At 46.0% G+C, this 17686-nt stretch overlaps 2 protein-coding genes across 2 annotated transcripts in view; one reads left to right on the plus strand and one right to left on the minus strand.

Moving 5' to 3' along the window:
- The window catches only part of COLGALT2 (collagen beta(1-O)galactosyltransferase 2), a 57214-nt gene extending 56015 nt beyond the window's left edge, over positions 1-1199 (minus strand). Inside the window, exon 1 of the mRNA XM_075760553.1 lies at positions 836-1199. Coding sequence (XP_075616668.1) covers positions 836-1098 — 263 coding nt within the window. The 5' untranslated portion in view covers positions 1099-1199. The remainder of the gene's footprint in view (positions 1-835) is intronic.
- Positions 1200-5605: 4406 nt separating this feature from the next.
- TSEN15 (tRNA splicing endonuclease subunit 15) lies at positions 5606-17645 on the plus strand. Its single transcript, XM_075760536.1, has 4 exons — positions 5606-5774; positions 6599-6680; positions 7921-8056; positions 17210-17645. Exons 1-4 carry the CDS (start codon positions 5640-5642, stop codon positions 17412-17414), a joined length of 558 nt encoding a protein of 185 aa, XP_075616651.1. The 5' UTR covers positions 5606-5639; the 3' UTR covers positions 17415-17645.
- Positions 17646-17686: the final 41 nt, after the last annotated feature.

Genomic DNA, 17686 nt, shown 5'->3' on the forward strand with positions numbered 1-17686 from the left:
ATTTCTTATTTTACACAATTACCACCCTTAAAAAGAAAATCTGTTTTGGGTCCTTCCAAGCAATTCCTACTCCTCCCAACATTTGTGTTAGGTTGAGAGGGAAACATTATTCTGTTTTCACCCTTATAAATAAGGGCAGATTGACCAGTGCCCAAATTGGTCTAATTCCTCCATCCTGACACACATTTGATTGCCACAGCTGCCCCCATGCTGTGATTTCTGAATACATCTTTGAGTCCATCTTTCAGACTACAGCCTTGCAACAATGCTCCTTTTCAATGCCCATCCGCACCTACTCCGCACGGCTGCTCTCCAGCCCTGGCAAACCCTGCCTATCTCCCCACAAAGCCCGGTATTTACCAGCCAGGGAGCGAAACCCCACGCTCCCACCCCGGCTCTCCGTACTGAGCCACGAGTTTTTCGTGTCTGTGGATTTGGAGAAATGCTAAGGCGGTGAATATTCCCAGGCTTCGGGCCAGCTTCGCTCGAAGAAAACCTCATCTCCCTACCACACCGCCTACCGCGACAGCAAAGCCCTCTCGGTGCCGCGGGACCGTGTTTCCCGAACACGCGGGTCGTGGGGTCGCCCTCGGGGGTACCGCGGCCGGGTGGGCGAGCTGTTCCCCGGCGTGCCGAAGCCAAACGCCGGTTCTTCGGGTTTGCTGCTGCTTTTCCCTCCGTGCTTCCCCCCGCCTCCCCGAGCCCCGGCTACCTGCGCTGCGGGGAGGCAGGGCGGCCCTCCGGGCACAAGCAGGATGGAAACCGAGGGCTGGGGCAGCCCGGGCTCGGCCAAAAACCCCTGCACCGGGGTCCCGGCCGTTTCGCATCGCCTTACCAGAGGGCGATCCTGCTCTTGGGGTAGTGCAGCCTCTCGATGCAGCCGAGGAAATGGGGCAGCGTGTGCGCCGAGTTGCGGGCGATGATAGCCAGGAGCACGGTGGGCTTCTGCAGAGCCGACTCGGGCAGGGGTTGCGGCTCGGGGCTCGGCGGCGGCGGCGGTGGCGGCGGTGGCTCCGGCGGCAGGCTGGCCCCGCAGCCGCCCAGCAGCAGCAGGAGGAGGAGGGGACGGGGGGCGCGGGGCCCGGCGCACGCAGCCATGATGGGCGCGGGGCGGCCGCGGGGAGCCGGGCCGGCAGTGCGGGGCGGCCGCTGCAGCGTGCCCGGCGCCGCGGGGAGCGGGAGGAGGAGAACGAGGAGGAGGAGGAGAAGGAGAAGAAGAAGGAGGAGGAGGAGGAGCAGCGCGGCCCGGCGCCCCCAAACCCAGCCTTTGTGGGCAGCACGGCTCGCCGCACCTCCTCCGGCCCGGCCCTCCCCCAGCAGGCTGCCGGGCGAGGGCGCGACCCCGAGCCCGCAGTGCCCGCCGCCAGCCCCGGGGCACCGGGGTGACCCAGGTGGGATCCTCTCTGCACCTGGGTGGCTCCGGCTAGCACAGCCTGTACGCACCTGCGTACGTTTGGACCCGGTAAAAGTTACAAAACTTAGGTTTATCAACCGAGTTTTAGCTAAGAAAGAGGCGTTTGGCAGCTCCCCTTTACAGCCCACCCTGCGAGTGCTGCTGCTGAACGCAGAGATCTCTTAGCTTGCTGCTCACGTGAAGATCTCCCCCCCATCCTTCCCAGCCGTTAGAGAATGAAGGTTACTTTGTGTTTTTATGTCAAAAAAGCATTTTGCAAGCATCCCCGGGATGCCGGAGCAAAGCCGCCTCACACGCAGCGCCCATCCCACGCTGCAGGAGGAATGCGCAGAGTGCGGTTGCTCCCACTGGAACGTGGCTGGAAGATGAAGATATTCCCTGTAGTCCATTGACTCACCTCCACAAACATTGCCATGAATGGACCGATGACAATTTAACAACAAAATAAAACATGTTATAGCAATTAAAATTATTGGCTCGTGATCTTAAAAGGGGCATAGTAATCACTGCTCTCTTAGAAGTTAATAGGATTTAGGCATGTTAAACCCTTTTCAAGATTAAATCTCTAATTAAGGGCCCCATTACCGCGTATCTTGGTTTTTACTATGGGTAGGTAGTTCCTCCAACGTGAGCAGATCCACTTTAAGCAGGCAGCACTGCTGGTTGTGTGCTTGCAAGACTCAAATAGGAGGAAACATTTAGCAACTGAATAATTGCTTATTAATTATCCATAATCTCATTGTGAATTGTTTGCAGCCCAGGTAGCATATATATAGTTCATGCCTGCAGTGTTCTTTCTTTATAGAATGCAATTTATCACCCACACCAAATTATATTGTCTCAGTTTCCTGATCAGATGACTCCCCAAAAAACTAATGCAAAAAGGAGCATCCTAGGAAAACAGTGAACTTCCATAAAGAATCTCCAGAGGTCAAATCATCTGCACTAAAATTTGAGAAGCTTCTGCAATTTGTAAGCATCTTCCTGAACAATTAATGAAAATATATTCTTCCTGTTTGCCCTTCACGACACCTTTATAATTGTCTTTCTAGAATGATACGTTAATGAGGCTTTTCTTTCATGGTCAGCTTGCCACATGTTGCTTTTATGCTTGGATTCACTAACCAAATAGAAGGAGCAGCTTTGTAGTCTGTACGAAGTGATTAGGGTTTTGCAGGAGCCAGCCGAATGCACATGCACATAATGCCGCTGTCGTCCACAGGACCCCTCGCATTTGGAGGATGGGGACTAATGCTACATGGAGGGCTCAGAGCCGGCTTTTTCCATCCACTGGATGTTCAAACTGGGTCACAATCCCGTTTTTAGGAGGCTGTGTGGCAGCTTCAGGAGAAATATGCACCTCCTTTTTGCCATGCCTCCCCCGCGGATTCAGGTGCAAACACCAGAGGCTGTGTACCAAGCGCTGCCTTGCTCATGGGAGGGAATGCAGGGTAGCCCAGAGCCAGCACGGCCAAGTTAGCGCAGGGTCAGGGCCAAGCAGAGATTATTTCCCCCCTCAGAAACAAAGGAAGACCTGGGAAGCAGAGACTGCAAAGCCCCGGCTTTGTCCTACATGGAACGCAAAGCATAAAGATGCGATCCAGTTAGGTGTTATTGCAGTCAGCGCGTTTGCAGAAGGTCGAGTGTGATTTTTTAGCCTGTGCAGCTCTAGATGTCTTCAGTGAAATCTGAAGTACCCTCAGCTCTTTTCAGAGTACCCCCTTCTTTTTGTTTTGTGAACAGCATCAGAACCATAACGATTTGCTGGGGACGAACGCACTGCCTCCAGCAGCACCCCGCAAATGGTAATTTTCTTTTCAAAATGACTTTCCCCTCACTCACAGAACTCACTTTGCTGGCTGCCTCATGTTGGTACACAAAAGAAAAAGTCTGTCCTTACCCTGGAGAGGGGCAGATGCCTGAAACACGAGATGCTTCTTCATGCATAAGAGACAGGAGTCAACTCAGCTTCATTCCTTACTCCCAGCCACACTGCACGGGTGAAAGTCTGGAAAATTCAGGTCAACAGTTACCCTTACAATTAATGTAATTCTTACATCTATCAATGCATATATCTTTATGTGCATATACAAAGAAATATGTATCCATTTTTGACTTCTTTATTAGTGGCCAAAATTATATCCTGTTTTTTGTCTGTCTTTTTTTTTAAGCCATGACCCAATCCTGCTGTGACAGGACAATTGACCACTCTGTGGTGAAATATTCTAGCTTTGGGGAAGAAACAGCTTTTTGTGGAGGTAAGTCCCACAGAAATAAATTTAAGCCATTTGTTTCAGCCTCTTCTAACTATCCACACCAAACAAAAGCAGTCCAGCCGTGAGAACTATCTCTGGCAGTGGCATACTCCCTCGGTTTGGTAGGTAACAAATTCTCTCAGAGGCAGCTTTTTTCTAATTTAGACTTGTTTCCCATGCAGTAGAAAACAGAGGATCCATCCTTCTGATAAAGCATATCATATATATATGGAAAGTATTCTTTCATATACTTCTTCACCTCTGAGGTCTCAAATCCATCCAATTCTTTTCCCAGCAGTCAAGAGCTGTGCCACCTCTTCCATGACAGTCTCAGAGACTGGATTTCCTCTTTTCTTTTCTTTTTTTTTTTTTAATTTTGTGCCCAGGGAATTGAAGTGCTGGCTAAAACCTCGCTTTTTAAACAGGCCAACCTCTTCAAAATTGCTTGAGCAAGATCAGTCCCAATATGACTTCCTGCGGCTACAAACCACAATTTATGCGCTCAATACATACAGATTAATTTTCATTGATGCTTTGTTTATAGGCTTAATTATTATTATATAATAAGAAGGGTTAAAGACAACACCGTTCATTTTTCACTAGGCCCTGCATCAATTTCATCGTCTCAAGATCAAACTTGGTGTTTCCTCCCATCAGCCTAGCTCTTTGGCAGTTTCCAACATCAGCCAGGTTTTTCTTGGTGTAGCCTGAACAAGAACAAGCGCAGCACACAAGCAAGGGCTTTGCAGTTTCTCATCCGATGTTACAATATGCTCCATATACCTGTCAAAAACAGCATGCGGCTTTTTTTGTGCATGGACACCAGCTTGAAGCTATTCAAAATGCCGTAAGAGACAGGCCTGACTTTATTTAAGCCAGTGGTTGAAATTTAACAAAAGAGATGCCAAGACAGATGGAGCTGGTAAACCAGACCTGGGACACTTTGTATTCAGCAAAGCGTACTCAGACTGGAAGTCGGAGATATTTCTAGGTAAAGCAGTCCAAGATGCTTTTAATAACAATACCTTGAATCTAAATCTCTTAACTAGTCTATAAAAGCTTTGGACACCATACATTAATAACATATTCTTTGCTTTTGTTTCTATTTTACTGTTCTCCTTTCATACTTTCCCTCAAGGCATTTCTCTCTCTTTCCAAGGTGACTTTCACTCAGATTAGGTTTTGTTCAGTTCATCTGCAGCTGGTTCCCCCCACGATTATCCTTCCTTCTTTCCCCTAAGATTAAAATCTTCCTTCTTTTGGACAGACACCCTCCAGCGATACGGAGATGGCTGCCTGCCTCTCCCCCTCCACCCCAGCTCCCCAGGTTTCCATCCACAGGCCCACCTTTCTCAGGGAGGTCTCTCTGGTAAGGACGTGACTGGAGGGAACTATGGACAGTCCTTTGGTGTCTGTCTGTCTGTACGGCACCCGTGAGAGGTAAAGAAAAACCTGAGTGTGGAGGTGCTCTGCAGAAACCTATGCGTGAAGTACTGCTGAAGTGCTCCCCACCTCCCACAGAAAATAGTCTAAACTCAAACAGGCTGAAATTTGTGCCTAGGTTATAAAACCTTGCTTTGTTCCTCTAAAACTTCTCTTCTCCAACCTCCACCTCTCTTTCGTGGCCTCCTCTCTCCCACCAGGCCTCTGCAGCAGACAGGGCAGCTTCTGGCCCTGCTTTCTGGGCTACCTCCTGCTGCTGCTCGAGGTGGTTATCTGAAATCCCCAAGCCTCCTTGCGAAATAAAACCTTGCAATTAGAAAAATGGGCTGCAAAAGGTCCCACTGTGATAAGGTATATCCTGGCCGAAAATAGGGTTTAACTCAGCGCTTCTGGCCGTGGAGGTAAAGCCTGGGCTCGGGGAGGGGGGAACGGGGCGGAGGCGGAACGCGAGTGGCGTCGCAGTTGCCAGGGGAGCGCTCGGTTGCGTGGCGCTGCCCGGAGCGAAGCTGCGTTACACCGGGGAGCGCATGGAGCCGGCGGCAGGCCTGGCGGAGGGGGGCTGCGGCCCGGCGGGGGCCAGCTCGGCGGGCGGGAAGGAGCCGGGGGGCCAGGAGGGCTGGGCGGGGGGTGCTACCGGCAACTGGATGGCGACTCACCCCACGGTAGGCCTGTGCGGGGGGCGCCGAGCTCCGCGGCCCTTCATGGCCCGGGCGCTGAGGGGCGGCGGGCGGGCGGGCGGGCACCGTTATGGCCCATCCCGCTGAGGCGAGGGGCCCGCAGTCACGGAGGGGGGGGGGGGGTCCCGCTTTCCCGCCCGTGCCCGTTGTCCCGGTCCCTGACAGGATTTCCCCCCACCATGGCTTTGGGGAGCACCTCGGGGGGGGGGCACGTAGGCAGTCGCGGGTGCGCCCAGGCCGAGGGGCCGGTGAAGAGGATCCCCCCCCCCCAAAAAAAAAAGGGGGGTGTGTGCTGGAGCAGGAGATTTTAATGTAAAGTGTTTCATTACATTGGGCCTGTTGAGGGGGCTCTCCCAGCCGGTGGGGTTGTAGGGGAATGCTGCTTTTAAATGATGAAATCACGGCTGGGAAAACACAAGCGTTTTAAACTTTGACTTGCATCTTAATTTTTAGTGTACGGAAAACACGGAGGTATTTAATTTGGCTGTCTCCTTGTGTTGATGTACTGCAGCAAAAATAGGTAAAATTCATAGCCCTTCTCCACAAAGCTAGAGCTGTTCCAGAAATAGTTGCTTTTCCTCGCTTGTTTATTTGGCTTGCTTTCTTAAGCAGTGAAATCAGGGGAATGTGGAAAAAAGAGCTCTTAAGATACTGTCGGAAAACAAGTCCTGGTTTTTAATTGCCTGTTAGTCCTTAAAACTGGTCTCAGACTTTAGCGGCTTAGATAGCTGTACAGATTCTGGGTTTGATCCATGTGTTCTTAACATAACTTTTGCATTCCTCCACCAACGTTACTTTCTGGGTTTCAGTTTGCGGAAATGATGTCTCTCGATATATCTGACGGCGCTCAAATCTATGCTGCGTTTGTGGTATACCTGGACCTCTTGGAAGGTAATTCAGTGAAGTGGCTGGATAGACATTTCAACGAATGTGTTCGCCTTTAGGTGCTATTGAAGTTTGTGCACTAGCAGGACCCTTCCTACAAAAGTTCTTGGTGTTTTTTTTGAAACTTAATGCAGTGATGGTTACCTAAGAAACAGATGTATTTTGGCGCTGAAGATTTCTATCCTGTGCCTAGCCTTTACGAAGATTTGGGCCCATTTTGTCCAACAGTTACAGGTGCAGGCGTTCCAGGGGAAAGACACTCAGCATGGGGGGGGGGGGGGGGAAGCAAAAGAGGAGTAAGGGAAGGAAAAAGCATGTTGAAGGGTGAAGTTACAAGTTCAGTGGTTGTGCTGCTCATAGAGTCCTTATCTGTAGATTAATGTCAAGGTCACTAAATCACAGTGTTTCACCAAGGTTACCATTTAGCAAATGGCTGATGTGTGCTGGCCTGATTCGGATGCTGGTTTTTGGAAAGAGCAAGGATTCTTCTAGGAAAGAAGATGATTTGGAAGCCTGGTGGCAATAATTATGACAAATGCAGTGTAGTGTTCTGATGTCATGTAAGACTGGAGCAGAGTTATGTGATATATCAACTTCTGCCTGCGATTCTCCCATGTTGGCTTAATTGAAAAGGGACCGTGCAGAGACAGGCAGCCAGCCTAATAAAAATAGTTTCTCTTGGAGGCTGGTGGTTCTCAAGGTCATGGAAGAGAGGGATTTTACAGCCCAGAAAGCACTGTGTCTGTTATTGTTACCTCTAAAGAAAATCCTTGAATAGGCTTTAAGAGAAGGCTCCTGTAGTTTTGCAATGCAAACTTTTAGCCTTATCCCCTCAAGCGGAAGGGAAGAGCTGTGCATCATTGGTAATCATGCTTTTAGCACCTGCTCCTTCACAGTTTAGGGAACTGATAAAGTCCAAATTTGGATTACAGTTTTATGCTGCAGATGACTAAAGCTGCCTGGGGCTTTTATCTTCTTTATGCTTTTTTGAAACAAAGCTTTGTCGGACAGATCCCTATTCACCATCAGTCAGCGTAGCTCTGGAGTACTGTTCCCGTGGGTTTCTTTAACAGGATTGTTTCTCAGAAAGGGAACTTGACAGTTGAACGGGGTAGTTGTCTCTCATGGAAGGGGAGAGGGAGGGAAAACAGAAGCTGAGACATTAACTGAAATACCAAATTTGATATCTGAGTGATTAAAACTTGTATTTTGTCTCCTGGTTCTTATTGATGGTGAACCTTTCTAGGGAGAAACTGGTATGAAGTGAAGCATGTTGGAGTAGCAGAACTGCAACTTGTATGTTTACACGCACGTGAAAGAGAACAGGACAGTCTCCAAGTGATGGTACCAGTACCTGTGCACATATCATTAAGCCATGAGAGGTGAGGACGTGGTCGTGTAACCAGTAAGATAAAATGAAGAACTGATATATTTAACAGGCTGCTGATGACTTGGGCAAGAGGGGAGAGGGGAGGAGGGAGGAAACAAAGCAGTATCAGAGGAAAGCAATATCTCAGCCTGTGAGGACAGTTATTTTGGGTGCTGCAAACATACATGCAAAGTTGAGATTTCTTAATTTTCTAAGCCGCATCAGCCTCTACTTCTCCCTCCCTGAAAGTGGTACGCCTTTGATGTCAGCTTCCCACAGCAACTGACTCCTGCTGCTGCTAAACGCTTTATGTTTTTTAGAAGTTGCATATGCTCTAGGAGATAACAATGGATATCAAAGCATGTGTTGGAGAGACAAGGTTAGAGTACAAGACCTTCACAGATTCTGTTTTGAACATTCTTGTGCTGCTTTTTTCTAGTCCAGGCAAGAAACCCCCTCAGACCTGGCTGAGAATAAGCATTTTTTTAATTGTCGAGTCTTACAGATAAGCCTGGTGTGTTTGGTTTGCTTTTTGTTTTGAAAGTATAATTTGGCTACTTTCAACTTTCCTGTTACTTATCCAGAATGTAATGTGTAAGTGTCCTTTGAGCTGAGATTTTGAGTTACTTTCCTTGTGCGTGCAGCGCTAAATAATTCTCAAGCGGAGGCAACAGAGCTATGACTTTGCGGTATTACAGATATTTGCAGCCTACAGAAATTCCACTTCAGTAATTCTACGGTATATTTTAACTGTTTGAGGCTTAGAGCAGCCTCTAACAAACAGTATGGTTTAGTCTCTGATAATGGTCACCAAATTCTCTTGCTGGTATTTGCCATTCTTTCCTATGATGTCTCTGAAGACCTGAACTATTTCAGCTGCATCGTATGGTAGGTAGTACATTGTTCAGTTTTTGCTGTTTCTGCTCTTGGTCGGAGCCTGTGCTCAGGGCGGGCTTTACAGATCCTGCTGGTGTTTGCTGTTTCCTCTTGCTCAGAGGGTAGCAACATGCTATGGGTTTTGCTTTTTTTATTTTATATTTTTTTTTAGGTTTTAGACGTGACAGATTGGTTTCTTGCAAACACACTTCCATCTTAATTCTGCTATGTGTTTTCCTAAGAGGATATCTTCAGAAGGAATTAATTTGTGAGGGGGAAGAAAATGACTTACTAATATTGATGTACGATCTACTTGCTGAAAAATCTTCCATTTGCAAATATTGGTTGATCACTCTTATGGGCTTGGTCATATAGAGAAATACGGTGTGATCTCCACAACGGAGGAAAGCTCCTGAGAGATCTTGCAGGGTGAAATGCTGAGTGTCATTTGGCCTCTCTGCAAGAAGCACCGTACCTGTGTGGAAGGGACACGCTGCTATTCACAGTTCAAACTAGATTTTAGGGGGGAAGAGGCAGCAGCAAGTTAGGATGTGGGATCTTTGAGAAATTACACCTACGTGCTGAGTTGCTGTGCTTGTTTAATGTAGTAGGATTCCACCTAGGTTGGAAACTTTGATTCCTGGCATTGGATCAATGCCAGCAAGTATGTTCTAATTGGCTTTTAATGACAGTGAGATATTGCACTGCATGTATGTCCTATCTTACTGTTTCATTGGAGCTTTTCATTTGGAGCCTCTGAACTTGTTTGTACTGTGGTGATACTGTTTGCTCTGCTTCTGGCACCAGTGCAGATGGAATCCATTACTGGAAGGATGTGTGTTAGAGAAGCAAAGAGTGAATGCGTGACATTGATTAAAAGTACAGTTTGTGACTAGGTTTTGCTACAGAGCAACTACATAGAGTGTGTTGTCACTAAAATGAGCTGAATGCCAAGCTGTAATGCTGGGTGAGTCCATTAAAGCCTGTATTTGCTTGATACCCGTAGATGTTGTCGGGCAGGAAGATCATATGTGCTTGTATATGTGCAATTGAACGTGCACATGTGTATGCATGCTTGGAATTTCGTGAGCAGGTCACCACTGATCAGAGGGACCTGGTCTGTCCTTGTAGAGAAAGGACAGCATCAACTCCTCAGCTCCTTTGCTGGAGGCAAAAAACCAGAGGGTACAGACAGTGATTGTAGCTCAAAGTTACATAGTGTAGAGTGAGGCCGTTAAAAAAGCATCCTACAGAAGGAGTTGGAAACAGTATTACAGCACTACTGCCTCTTTGTTCTGACAGCGATGAATATTTTGTTGTTGTGATTGCTGATAGCAGGAGGCTTGTTAGGTATCTGATGTCTTAAATGATGTTTGCTCACTTAACTTACCAAGCTCTAGGTAGACAGGAAAGCTTTTGTACTTTGCCATTTTGTTCAAAGCAATGCTTTGGGGTTTTGTGTTACCTGCTAAAGGTAGAGGAAGAGGTGTGACTACAAGCAAATGCAGCTCACTTGATGTTGAAAGTAAGCCATGGGAGGGGATTGGGAAGGTGAAAACGTTCCGTCCTCCTTGCTGGGCCTGGAAATGCGCTCACTGCAAAAGCAGCTAGTGAATGGTAGCATTTATGGGCAGCGTTTCCTTGCTTAACCAGTAAGGCCTGGGTGGGGGCTGCAGGGGGAGTTTCCTCCCAAATCCACTTCATCCAAGCTCTGCTTTCCCAGGTGTCTCATGAAGATTCTTGCTTGGCTGATACTCAGAGGAGCTTGTCCTTAAAAACCTGTAGTACAGTTGCTGTGGAAATGACAAGCAAGACACCTGTGCAAATGATAAACGTGCTCTACAAAAAAAATAATCTACTCAATGTTTTTTAGCCTATTGTAAGATTTCTTCACGTCCAGTTTATGCATGACAGTTAACTGCTTAAGGCAAAAGCTGTTCTGCTTACTAAGCTCGTTGTCCACTTCTGCACACAGCTTGATGGAAGTTGATCATCCTGCCTTGCCAGCATAAGGCTGCACAGTAACTCACTGAATCGCAAAATTACGGGGTCTGGAGCACTGACAACCAATGTAAGTGGTAGTCTCATACAATCAGAGAAGTGGCTTCGTGCTGTGCATGCACTGCTCTTAAAATGAAGGTTGCTGAATCTTCTGTGAGTAAAGACCTGGAGAATAAGATGCAACTTATTCTTGGACCGCTCTCAAGCACACACAGCTGGCTGAGGTTTGGAAAACCTCGTGTTTGTACGCCTTTGAATTTAGCAGTGATTCGTACTTGGAGGAAGAATTTGTGAAATAGATCTTCTAATCTGAAGTGAGTTTGCTTGTAAGAGGTACTGTTATTTTAAATGCTCTAGGAGTGTGATGTGCTCTTATCTTGCATCCTCTTCATGGTTTTGTCAGTAGCTCTTCTGCTATAAGCATTATTTGAGTTTACTTACACAGTAAGTCACACATTGAAAATGTAATTAATGGCTTATAAACGCAAACTCTTTATTAATAGTTTTAAAAATGATGGATGTGGCTTTGTCATGGTTAACCCCAGCTGGTACCAGGACTCGATCTCAGCCGAAACCAGGACAGGCTCATGCAACTGAGTTGGTTATGCACTACTATGATTGAACATCCTGTAGTTGGTGTGTCTTGAGGAACTTTGCTGAATTCTGATTCTTCCCTTTTGCATAATTTGTCTTGTTTTCTTTCTGCAACTTCCATGGAAGAAAGGACTTTATATTCCTTGGGAGTTTCAATTCCTTTTCCTGACCAGTGAGGCATGTGGACTTTTCTTTGATTTTATTCTTTTTTTTTTTTTCCCCATTACAAAAGCATGAGTTTCATCTAGCATCCTGTGTTCCTGTAGTTTGGAAACAAATCCCAAGAAATAGTGATGTCCATTTACACCTCCATTTACCACCGTGTGCTTCTTCCCATACATTTCAAGGCACTACGTTGCTGCCTGCCCTGCAGTGACATTAACTTCTGGAGCAGTGTTCCTGATGGTGAGCCAGGCTGCGCCATTTTTGTACTGCCGGCTAAATTCAAGGTATTGTGCTTTACGAGAGGTTTCCTCTGCCTTGGTTCTCTTGTCGTGGGGCCTATCTGAGCAAGTCTGGTACAATGGCACACCCCGCTGCGCAGAGTAATGATCTCTGTAGTGGTACAGAGACCAATTTGTGTTGAGTCTCCAGCCCTGCCTTGCATGGAGGGGAGGGAGCTGTTCGGGCTGGCCAAGCCTGCAATGAATTATTCATCCAAGTATAAAGGACAGATTGAAAGCCTTTGGCTTTTATGGTGGGGAAGGCAGTAGTTCCATTTCAGCTCAATGGAGCACTATGCAACCTCCATAAAATTGCTCTGAGCTTTCAGTGTTTCCGCTGCTTCTCACAGATACTTGCATGGGATATATCACTGAAATACTCTTTTGTTTAACAGAAAATTTTCTGCCCATGATATCTTTCCTTTATGATTCTGTTCTTTTTTAGCTTTTGGACAGTTGGTTAAAACCTCAAGCTAGAATTGCTTGAAGTTCATCAGTTGTATACCTGTTTCTTTCTCTGGAGTGAAAAGGGCAATGTTGTTTTGTTAGGAGCAGATCATGAGGAAAGACGGTACAGATTTCTGATGTGTGTTGAAGACCTACCTAGTACCAAAGTCTTTTGTTAATAAAAAAATAAGATGAGGGAAAGATGGAGAATTCCCCTCTTTTCTTTGGATTGATTTGTATGCATTTCTTGGGTTTGTTTTGTTGTTGGGTTTTGGGTTTAGGCTATTAATTGCAATGGTAGTAGAAGTCCATGTAAGTTCACTGTCGCCATTTAGTTTGAATGCAGCAGTAAAGTAAAGGCAGATGCAGGATGACATTCATAGTGCTGTTCCCTTAGCTGCAGTGGTCCTCGCATGATGTTAAGTAAGTTAAACCTGCTCTTACAACTAATTCTTTGGTAGAAAAAAGCAATCTCTACTGACTGTAGTTTGTAGGTATCTAGAAAGCCTTTTCTGAAGCCCTTTTTCTGATGCAGAGGGCTTTAGCAATGCAAGCTCTTTACGTTGGAGAACAGTGTCTCCTTCAGTGCTTGAGATGAAATTCTTTTCACCTCCTGCAATGTGAGGTGAATGTGAGTTTGCTTCCTAGGTAGAAACCGAGGGCATCATCCTACTTGTGTTTGGCTTGGTGGAAGCAGATCCTAGCTTGCAGCGAACATGCTGCCCCATCAGTTTTTAGAGATGGGTTTTCAAGCTATTCTGAAAACTTTGGACAGATGAGAATTCTTACTAAAAAAAAAAAATATTTAGTCTTACTCTATTTACGGGACTTAAACAAAACTTTCCAGTGTTTCTTGTGGTGTCTGTATTCCCCTAGCTTATAGATGTTATTTTACTTTCATAGTGCCTTAGTTCGAGGCATACCTTTTTGTGTGGGGAAACCAAAATCTTCTGTGTTGCCTATTTTTAATATTCAATGGCTTTTCTTCATGGCGAGAAGGAGAGAAGGGAAAGGAGCAGTTGCAGGATATTTTAACTTGTACACTTCCCACTGTGCGTGCAGCAGCAGCACACACGCTTGATTGTTCTGTGCGCTCTCCTGGGGCTCTAGATGCCTTTTATTTTTTACCAGGTAGTCATTGGCATAAATTCTGAGAAGGTGGCATGTTTGGGGTTGGCTGTCCCTGGTGTTTTTTAGCCAGGCTGAACCTGTGGATGAGCAAGTCTGAGGCGATGAACAAGGCTGGGCCTGTGGACGAACGCGTTCTGAAGGTGACTGAGTATCTTGTTGTACAGTGTCCTTCAGGAGACACAAAGTGAAAGGGTGCATTCCTCCAACACAGGAGGCTTTACTGGAGACTGTGTTGAAAACAAGCTAAGCTTTTATTCAGACACTGCAGAACAGTATTAACTGTTTCTCAGCTGCACCTTTTCGCATATGAAGTCCCTACGTTCTGCTTAAAACTTGACGCCTAGCCAGTGGAGTGGGCATAACCTGAATGCCCGTTGAAAAGGAGGAACCAGGTAGAGCCGGTTCATGCCAAGTGCTTGGCACCACAGCTTCTGCGGGCTTCACGCTGTTGGAGCATGGCCTGTAAAGGCTGGGCAACCAAAACAAGAGTCATTGTGGCCCCCTTGGTATCAGTAGGAACAATGTTCGCAGAATGCGTCCTGAGTTGTGACTCATGAGCAAAAGGCCAGTCAGGATGCTGGTGAATGGAGGTTATCAAGGCTGTTGGTGGAGTATGCCCAAGTACTGGATATATTGAATTCCCCTGTTCCAGTGGCTTCTAATGTTTGATGCTTGCAGAAACATTAAATCCACTTTTACTAAAGCAAAAGTCATAGAATCTTTTGTAACTGACATTGCTTCCAGGGTGTAGCAGACCTACTGGTCATTAAGGCGCTTATCTGTAACCATTAACTTAGTAAATGAAGTCAGCTAGCTCCATTGGGGGAAGGTGTTACATATGGGCTTCTTGTGGAGGACTTCATTTTAGTCATTGAATGCAGCTGCTGTGTGAGGTGGGCAGCCTAGAGGGCTGTATCTCTTGAAATAAAGGCTTCTTGCCTTCTTTAGGAGGTCAAACCTGCATTCCTTTGAATTTCAGAAGGCCAAGAACACTTCTCGCTTTTTTTTTATAGCCAATGTTAGATACATCAAAAGGATTAAAAAACCCCTATACCTTTCCTGCAGTATTTCATCTTTCTGTTCAAGGCAGGTAGCAAGTGCAGTGAAATCAGCACAAACCCAGATGTTCTCTGACTCCTTTGAAATGTCTGCTGCCGCAGAGAAACTTTGCGAACATGCTGGACGCGGAGGCTAACAGTGATGCCTTCAGGGGAGGAGAGGAAACACAGGCGTCTGATACGGACTTCCTGAATTCCAAAGCTTATTCTTTTAAAAGATACCTTCTTACTAATCTGCAGATGTGCTGCAATGTGTTATGGCTAGTTGTGGTATGCATGAGTGAGAGCTCTTGTTTTGGGGCTGCCTCTGAGCAAAGGGAGAAGAGGAGAATCTCGCAGTTGTGATTCTTTACAGCGATACAGGCTGATTCTCCATGTGCAGTGGAAAGCGTTGGGCTCTGTGGGCAGCAGCGTTAGCAGATCGTCCTGAAGCAATGGCGTATCTTTGTGATCTTTAGGTAAAGCCTGAAACTCAGAGTTCTGAAAAGTCAGCCAGGAATGCGAAGAAATGTCGTTAACCTGTTGTCAGGACCTGGCCACTTTTGGGATCATGGTGCATCTTCTAAGTGCTAAATAGGGGGAAATAAAGGTTCAGATGGTTGTGCTTGACAGTATAAGAAGAAATCATGAGTGCCGGGAAATCTAGATCTAAGGCCTCACTGTTACCTCCGTCTCCCTAATAGACAAGGAAGAGAAACAGTAACAATTATTAGAGAAAATATGAAGAAGCTTCTGCCCTGGCTGACAGGTGAATACAGGCCACTGCCTGAGTCTGCTTCCAGATTTGGGACTGTCCACATGCAACACAAGTTTGGTTTCTTTGGGTCCCAAAATATCTCTCCCAGCTAGCTGTGCCCTTTTATTTGTTTTGGGGTTTTTGTTTGGGTTTTTTTAATTGTTATTTCTATTTCACATACCCAGGAGAAAGACAGAAGTGAATATCCAGTGCTTCATAAAAGCCATGGATAGTTCTTTCCTCGCTGGGTCTCTGCCCGTAGCCTGGCCTCACCATTGACAACTTAGAGCTTCCTCCAGACATGAGCTACTGAGGTGTGACAAGTGGATTCTTGCTCCGTGCATGTGTAGCATGTCTGGAAGGACATCCGGAATCCTTTCCCAGGCTCTTGTCACCCACCAGAGCTATGGCAAGACGTTGCCCTAAGGCTGGGGTACCAGCCAAGAAAACATGCGGACAAAGCAGTGCCGAGGTGGCAGGGAGCAGATAATGTCACGTTCCTTGAAGTACGAGTCTTTTGCAGGTGTCTCTCTTCTGCCAGTGGCCAATATAGCATCTCTTTGCTTATTTGTTCTCTTGTTATGAAATGTGCTTGATGGTGGGAGGACCAGAGTGCGGCTTTTCACAGCCTTAGTATCTCTGTTGCATGAAGTGACTAACTCTATTGTATTGCCTTGCCTTGCATTATATACAGGCCAGTAGTGAAAGCAAATGAACAGGCACTACTGAATTTAGCCAAGCTGAATTATGAACAGTTCAGAGCACAGATGGATGCTTCAGAGGGTCATGGGCTTAATAGCACAGGCTTTCCAGGCTGCTGCTTATTCTCTGCCACTTTCCATTTGGCTTTTATTAAGGGATCAAAGAGGTTTGGAAGGCAGATGATGATTAAAGTTTGAAAGCTGATGCATTTAGAGTCTTATTTTCAATTACAGCACCCAGCTTCAGAAATGCATGTTTTCTGGTGAATGAGATCTCAGGGTCACATAAAGCGAGGGGCGATTTTTCTGACCTCTCCCCAGAGCGTAACCTGTTCTGGCAATCCCAGATGAGCCTTCTCATGCCCCAGCTTTAAGTGGAGAAGGAAAATCTCAGCTCCAGGTGGAAATGCTTGCTATGGGGAGTGTTACTGTTCTGCCCCGGGCACTGCCCTCCTTCAGTACTTACTCCCCAGTCAGAACAGTAGTACAAGGACTCCAGGAATCAATGTTGTCCTCAGCTCTGAACTGAAAAGTAACTGGCATGTTATTCTTAAAATGGGCTGGACAGGAAAAATTGCATAACTTTGTCTTGAATTTTTAAGGAAGACGTTATTTATGCTGTCTTGAAGAAGAACATCAGTCTTGTGGCTTCTAGTCTAGACAGGGAGGTAGAGAAACCTGGCTTCGATTCCTGGGTCTTCCACAGACCGGCAGAGAACTGTAGCACAGAGACTGAAAGACTTATCTCTACAAATGGAATAAGTCTTAATTATTTTGTTCTCTAATTGAACATATGTTCTTCAATTACTTTTTTTTTTTTTAAAATCTAATGAAAACAAGGCCACTAGAGATTGCCATGCTGTGATTATGGTAGTTGAAGGATGGTTGAGGCATGTGCACAGTAGTACACCTAAGCGAAGCTTAGAAGCTTGTGTTGAGCCATTTCCAGCAGAGGTGTTTGTAACATAGTATGTTTTTATAAGAAACTCTGTTATTTGAATTTGATGCTTGTTTATACAACTTTGGAATTTTATTAGAACAGATACTATGCTTTCTTTAGTGAAGACACACTTGCAGAATAAAACCAAGCTAAGTAAAACTAGCAGTGATGCACTTCTACCCTTGTGCCATCGTTAGGTGGTTGCAGACTCGTTTCTAACTGACTGTTTCCTCTTCTAGGATAAGAGAAATCATGAAGAAAGCCTCTCTCCCACAAGATGATCCCGACACCCCGCTGTCAGTTACCTTGGCCATAGTTGAGTCAGATTCCACAGTAGTCTACTATAAAATGACTGATGGCTTTGTAATACCAGATCCTCCTGACGATACTGAAGATGTGGACAATAAACAGTGGAGAAAGAAAAGAAAGAAGCTTTTCAAGTGATTAAGACAAACAGACTTTTCTTGAACTACTGTCCTCAAACCTAAACAAATCCAGGAACTTATGTATGTAAATAAGTAGTGGGCTAAAGTTTGCCTTCTGCATAGCAAGCATCTCTTCAGGGAGAATGAAGGCTTGTGCAGCTGCACTGTAATGAAATGCCATTTAAAGTATGAAACCGGTCACGCTTTCAAGATGGATTGCTCCTGCCTAATAAATATACTTGTTCCCAAAGCTAATCTCTCCTTTCTGTCTGTTCAGGTACCTAACAGAAT

The sequence above is a fragment of the Balearica regulorum genome, chromosome 8 (assembly GCF_011004875.1).
Source record: "Balearica regulorum gibbericeps isolate bBalReg1 chromosome 8, bBalReg1.pri, whole genome shotgun sequence".
Classification (NCBI taxonomy): Eukaryota; Metazoa; Chordata; class Aves; order Gruiformes; family Gruidae; genus Balearica; species Balearica regulorum.

Coding starts and splice junctions, on each gene's coding strand:
- TSEN15 (XM_075760536.1), top strand. CDS start 5,640: ATGGAGCCGGCGGCAGGCCTGGCGGAGGGGGGCTGCGGCCCGGCGGGG. Junction 5,775..6,598: donor GGATGGCGACTCACCCCACG/GTAGGCCTGTGC, acceptor TCTGGGTTTCAG/TTTGCGGAAATGATGTCTCT. Junction 8,057..17,209: donor ATATCATTAAGCCATGAGAG/GTGAGGACGTGG, acceptor TTCCTCTTCTAG/GATAAGAGAAATCATGAAGA.